This window comes from Etheostoma spectabile, unplaced genomic scaffold (genome assembly GCF_008692095.1).
Source record: "Etheostoma spectabile isolate EspeVRDwgs_2016 unplaced genomic scaffold, UIUC_Espe_1.0 scaffold463, whole genome shotgun sequence".
Taxonomy (NCBI): domain Eukaryota; kingdom Metazoa; phylum Chordata; class Actinopteri; order Perciformes; family Percidae; genus Etheostoma; species Etheostoma spectabile.
The window spans coordinates 220,591-226,526 of record NW_022605615.1 but is presented as its reverse complement, the minus strand read 5'-3'; the positions used below and the strand labels follow the sequence as shown (position 1 = coordinate 226,526).

At 45.9% G+C, this 5,936-nt stretch overlaps 1 protein-coding gene across 1 annotated transcript in view; it reads right to left on the bottom strand.

Moving 5' to 3' along the window:
• Positions 1-1,808: 1,808 nt before the first annotated feature.
• LOC116686755 (troponin T, fast skeletal muscle isoforms-like) overlaps positions 1,809-5,936 on the bottom strand; it is a gene marked incomplete in the record, with an annotated part of 18,542 nt that continues 14,414 nt past the window's right edge. Inside the window, 3 exon segments of the mRNA XM_032511807.1 lie at positions 1,809-2,112; positions 4,953-4,993; positions 5,500-5,590. Coding sequence (XP_032367698.1) covers positions 2,076-2,112; positions 4,953-4,993; positions 5,500-5,590 — 169 coding nt within the window.

The following is a 5,936-nucleotide window of genomic DNA, read 5'->3' as shown; positions in this document are numbered from 1 at the left end:
TGTTGGGGGGGGGAAACAAAAACAAAAAAAAAAACAGAAACTTGGGTTCTATTGACTCAAGCCAATGTAATCTGTTGATTTAAAGAGCTGCAGCGCCCTCGTGTGGTCGAAGTGAGGAACTGCAGCGCCATCCTAAAACCCCTCCATGTTGGATCGCTCCATAAGACTCGAGCTGTTCAATTAATTAATGAAACATGAGCTACACAGCACCTAATGTGAGTAAGTAGCCTTCATAATGAAGCGCTTTCCTTTAGATGTATGCTACTTTATGTTCCTGCTCCTCTACATCTCGGAGGGACATGTTGAGTGGAACTTACTTCCTGCAGCTCGTGCGCAAGCGCCGTGCTGTGGTGTTCAGCGCACGAGGCACCGAGGCACACACGGTGATGAAGTAACACATTTCCATTTTCAGGGGATTTCTTGTTTTTTTAAACTGAAACGTTCAACTCTTTCTAAATCTTCACCGCTGGCACGCGGGCGTGAGACCGGCTCCGCGCTCACAGCTCTGCTGCTGTATGGACTCTACGTACCTGCACAGGTGTTCACGCTAAACAAGCACACGCACGCGCGCGTGCACACAGGGGTGTTCACGAGAAACAATCACGCACCCATGCACGCACACACTCTCTCAATTTATGAATGAAATTGAGAATGTTCTGTCACAAAACAATGTTGATCACGTGTCACAAATGTTATGGTATTATTGTTATTGTTATCATTATGATCACATTTGTAAATGGGTATACGAAAATCCATGACTTTTCCTAGTGGGTGTACGGCGTATACCTGCATATCACAGAGTACATACACACACACACACACACATACACACACACACACACACAACCCCCTCCTGATGGATCCGATGGATCTTCTAACATTTATTCTGTAAAAACATTTTATTTCACTCACTGCTTTCCTTGGGACCCGAAGGTAGTATTTGTACATTCTATACCTAAAACAAATACTACTAAAGGTAGAGTCTGGTAGGACCGGGATCATGGATCAGAGTCTGGTAGGACCGGGATCATGGATCAGAGTCTGGTAGGACCGGGCTAATGGACCAGAGTCTGGTAGGACCGGGCTAGTGGACCAGAGCTAATGGACCAGAGTCTGGTAGGACCGGGCTAATGGACCAGAGTCTGGTAGGACCGGGCTAGTGGACCAGAGCTAATGGACCAGAGTCTGGTAGGACCAGGCTAATGGACCAGAGTCTGGTAGAACCGGGCTAGTGGACCAGAGCTAATGGACCAGAGTCTGGTAGGACCAGGGTAAGGGACCGGAGCTAATGGACCAGAGTCTGGTAGGACCAGGCTAGTGTACCAGAGTCTGGTAGGACCAGGCTAATGGACCAGAGCCAATAGACCAGAGTCTGGTATGACCAGGCTAATGGACCAGAGTCTGGTAGGACCGGGGTAATGGACCAGAGTCTGGTAGGACCAGTCTAGTGTACCAGAGTCTGGTAGGACCAGTCTAGTGTACCAGAGTCTGATAGGACCAGTCTAGTGTACCAGAGTCTGATAGGACCAGTCTAGTGGACCAGAGTCTGGTAGGACCAGTCTAGTGGACCAGAGTCTGGTAGGACCAGTCTAGTGTACCAGAGTCTGATAGGACTAGTCTAGTGGACCAGAGTCTGGTAGGACCAGTCTAAAAGGTTTTTAAAAAACCCATCAAAAGCGCCAAACACAGTGTTAATTAAACAAAAGGTTCAATTCAACTCTGCAGTTAGGAAACAGCGTTGAACAAACGAACGTCTGAAAAACACAGAACTTTATTGATCTTCTGAATAACAGCTCTACGGACACGGCTTCTTGAAGCGTCACACTTTATTTACAAAAATACTGAGAACCAAAACAGCTGAGGGCGAGGAAGCGCCAGTTTCTTCATTTTCCTACTGAGCAGCAGCTAAAGGCTCCTGGTTGCACGTGTCAGGACTTGGTTAGGGGGGCGGGGGGGTGGTGGTGGTGGTTTCAAACACCTCAGCGTTACGGGTTTCTTCTGAGCGACGGCCTTCGCCGCCGCGTGCGTTGTTGCGTCAGGCGTGAGTCCGACAACATCGCAGTTTCGGGGACGGTCTACTTCCTGCGGCGGGCGGCGGCTCCCTTCTTGCTGCTGTAGTACGGGAAAAACGAGAGAAAATGCAGAAACATGTCAGAAATGTGGAAAGTTTTACCCAATTTTTGAAAGATTTGTCCAACGAGGGACAGTTGGAGGACGTGCCGGGTTTTCAGGTTCACGCAAATTCACACTTCAGGGTGACTCCACCCTCAAAGTTAGAAAGTCTTTTCCACCAAGGCGGTTCTGGTGCTGGTTCGGTGCCAAATATCGAAACCGGTTCTTTGCTTTTCCACACAAATAAACCTGGTTCTGGGCCAAGAACACGGGTTCCAGCTCAGCCCCAACTCAGCGCTGGTCTAGAGATCAGAACCGGTTACGTCAGGCGCTGGGGGGGGGTTTATCACCACGTTCGAAAACAAAAACGTCTGGCGGCCATTTTGAAAACACAGGTCAGCCGTTAACCGTAGAGAGCTGTTGACGTTAGCTTTGGACATGGATGGTGTCCGTACACAACCCGTTCTGCACATGGCAGATGATGTCACAGTATACGAGGATTTAGGGCGCTGCATGATCTGTTCCACAGTAGCGGTCTGCTGCTAGCCTCCACCGGAAAGCTAACGACGCTAGTTTAGCTAACAGCTAATTGGGCTAACCGCTAGCTGGCAGCTTGATTCAGCCTAAAACAACGTCACTCAAACTAAACAGCGGGGAAAGCAGCTCCAGCTAAATTAAGACTTTACAGTAATAATAAAGACAAGTATGGAGTGATTGGATTTTAAATGAGCACGAGTAAAGTAGAACTGACGTAACAGCTGTTATATATTTTAACGGTTGTTTTAACTTTTGAGGGTCTTTTACACGCTGTCTCAGCTAGCGGTTAGCCGAATTAGCTGTTAGCTAAACTAACGTTAGCTTTCCGGTGGAGGCGAACAGACCTTCTTTAACCGTCTATGGGAACAGATCGTGCAGTGTCGTAAATCTTCGTTCATCATGATATGATCTGCACATGCGCCGAATGGATCGTGTACCGACAGCTGGGAAACCAGAACCACCGTGGTCTGGGGAGGAAACCAGAACCACCGGGGTCTGGGGAGGAAACCAACGGTCTGCCGGCTCTCAGGCTGGGGAAGATCCAGCTGGTTCTTAGAGAACTGGAGAGTAGAACCAGCACCAGAACCAGAACCAGCTTAGCCTTGGTGGAAAAGACACAACAGACTGCCTGTGGATCAAATACTCAGCCAGCGTTGCCTTGAACATTTGAAGAAAAGTTAGTTTTAGTTGCATCATGCCTTCGCGGTGAACGGAGAATCCAAAAAACAGGGCAAAGGTCTTGATGTGTGATATTTAGCAACAGCAAAACTACATCAAAACATCCCTTTACAAACTTTACGAACTCTTACACAACTCCTACGTTTTAATCCAAGCTTCATTTCAGCCTGAAACCAGCCTGATCTCATGAACCATGAGCTTCATTTCCAGCCTGAAACGTTACGTCAGACATCTCCATTCAGAAGGGAATTGGTATCACACTAATGCAGCTACTTACCTGCTCATAACGAGTCATCACGGAGTCCAACAGCCGCTAATGTAATGTGATTACCTTCGTAGTTACTGTTGTAATGGCTCTCACGCACAGAGAAGGAAATACGACCGTATGCAGATGACCCTGGCCTTTACGCTGAACAAGGACGCTCCACTTTGGGTCATAACTGTACTTTATAAATGCATTTTTCCTATTATGTGATCACTGGTGGTTGTTGTCTGAAATATTAGGCAGCTTTTTTAACATTTTTTTGCATACAGTGGCAATTTTAGACCCTTTTTAGGGGAGATCAAGCCAATTTTAGTGCTTTATTATAGAGTTTACGAACTTGTCTGTTAGTGACACAGGACAAAAACTACAGGTTCAGAGGGGTTGAAGTAGGTTTAATGTCCTGGGTCCCCGATGCTACGCACCTGTAACCCAGTCAAGGAAAGGGTTAACAGAAATGTGGTGTTGGCCAATCAGAGGAGGTTGTGCCAGGCTCCCGCCTTTTGGCTGAGTCTCTATCTGAGCTGTCAGAAGGAGAGCACGAGACAATGTTAATTTTGAAACCTGAGCTAAAAGAGATGAAAAGAAAACGGAATACCTGATATGACTCATATTTGGCTTTAACCAAAACAAAAGTGTTAAATTCTAAGAAAAATAAAGGGAGTTCAGGCCTCGGATCAAAGCTTTAATGCGTAACTTTTTGATATTTATGAACGTCTGTTACATTCGAGCCGTTGCCAAATGAGTTGCTACCAAGCTAATTGAGACTCAGAAACTCAAGTGAAGATAAGGACCTCTTCTCAAGAGTCCGTCATGTTTTTTTTTAATACTCAGTGTCCTCCTTGGCTACTAGCAGCTGCGTCGAGGACGGGTCAGGGTGGTGCGCGACAACGGAAGGCTTGTATCATGTGGACGTGCCAACAGTTTTGTTCATCACTTAGAATTCCTCATGGGGGAGACAGAAACTATGCACTATAGCTATATATATATATATATATATATATATATATATATATATATATATATATATATATATATATATATATATATATATATATATATATATATATATATATATATATATATATATATGTACATATGTGTATATATAACTTCACAGCTGTTTTCCACAGAAGATGTCACTTTTTAAGAAACAAACTCTTCAGTTCCCTGTGCTAGTTCGGTGTCTCCGTGGTGGTGTGTGGTCTCCTCTCTTGCCCAGCTGTGTGTGTGTGTGTGTGTGTGTGTGTGTTTGTGTGTGTGTGTGTGGGGGGGGAGGGTGGTATCAACCTTCCTTCATGCTAACATGCAGCGAGCATAGAGCCGGCGGGCAGGAACGTCCCTGCGGCTCCGCTCTACTTACAATTTACTGAGCTCCTCCACTCTCTTACGCAGGGTTGTAACCTGTGGAAGGGGGGGAGGGGGGGGGGGGGGGGGGGGGGGGGGGGGGGGGGGGGGGGGGGCGTCAAAGAGCACATTGAGGGTTAAAAAAACCCGAAAACCTGGAGGGTTGACTCAATTGGATGATCACCTCAGGATCACCAGCATCAACAACATCAAATTCAACAAATGCTTCAGTTTGATAGAGTAGGTGTCGATGGTTTTTATCTGGTAGTTTAAAAAGATGAATAATACCTAACAGAGCTGCATGTTACACATTGTTGAATACGGCGATAACAATGTTATTTGGGATTAATAAACAGATATTAAAGTGTACTCAGTTCTGCTGCTTTCTGTATTGGGCTATAATTCGACAAAGTTGAATTGAACAGTAAAGGCATCCTTTAAAAAAAAAGAAAGACATCCTAAAGTGCAGTTTTCTGCCGATATTTTCTTTCAACTAACACAAACACCCGCTGATTCTTGACACAATTCAGACGTTTCTTTTCTGCGGAGTATGGCTTTCTCACCTCGTACTTCTGCCTCTTCAGTCTCTCCATGTGGTCGAACTTCTCCGACTCCAGCTGGGTCATCCAGTCGTGCAGCTCCTTGATCTTTTCCCTGCAGGGAACACACACAGCAACACGGTCCGTCAAATACATGAAACCCATTCAAACTCGAGGATTTACGGCGCCGGCTGCATTGCGGAGCGGCGCAGACGTCCTCTACAACCGATGGAAGTGGAGTCACCGGGCCGGAAACCGCTTAATCACGCAATTCAATTTTATTTATAGTGTCAAATCATAATAATCTCCCATATAGGGGAGGAATCCCCAGACGCCTCCCGATACGATGTCATCACGATACTTATGTCACTACTGCGATTTTAAGCATATTGCAATGTTCTGCGATATATTGCAATTTGCAAACTTTTTTCCAACATCTGTTTCATCTAAAAAGAAACATT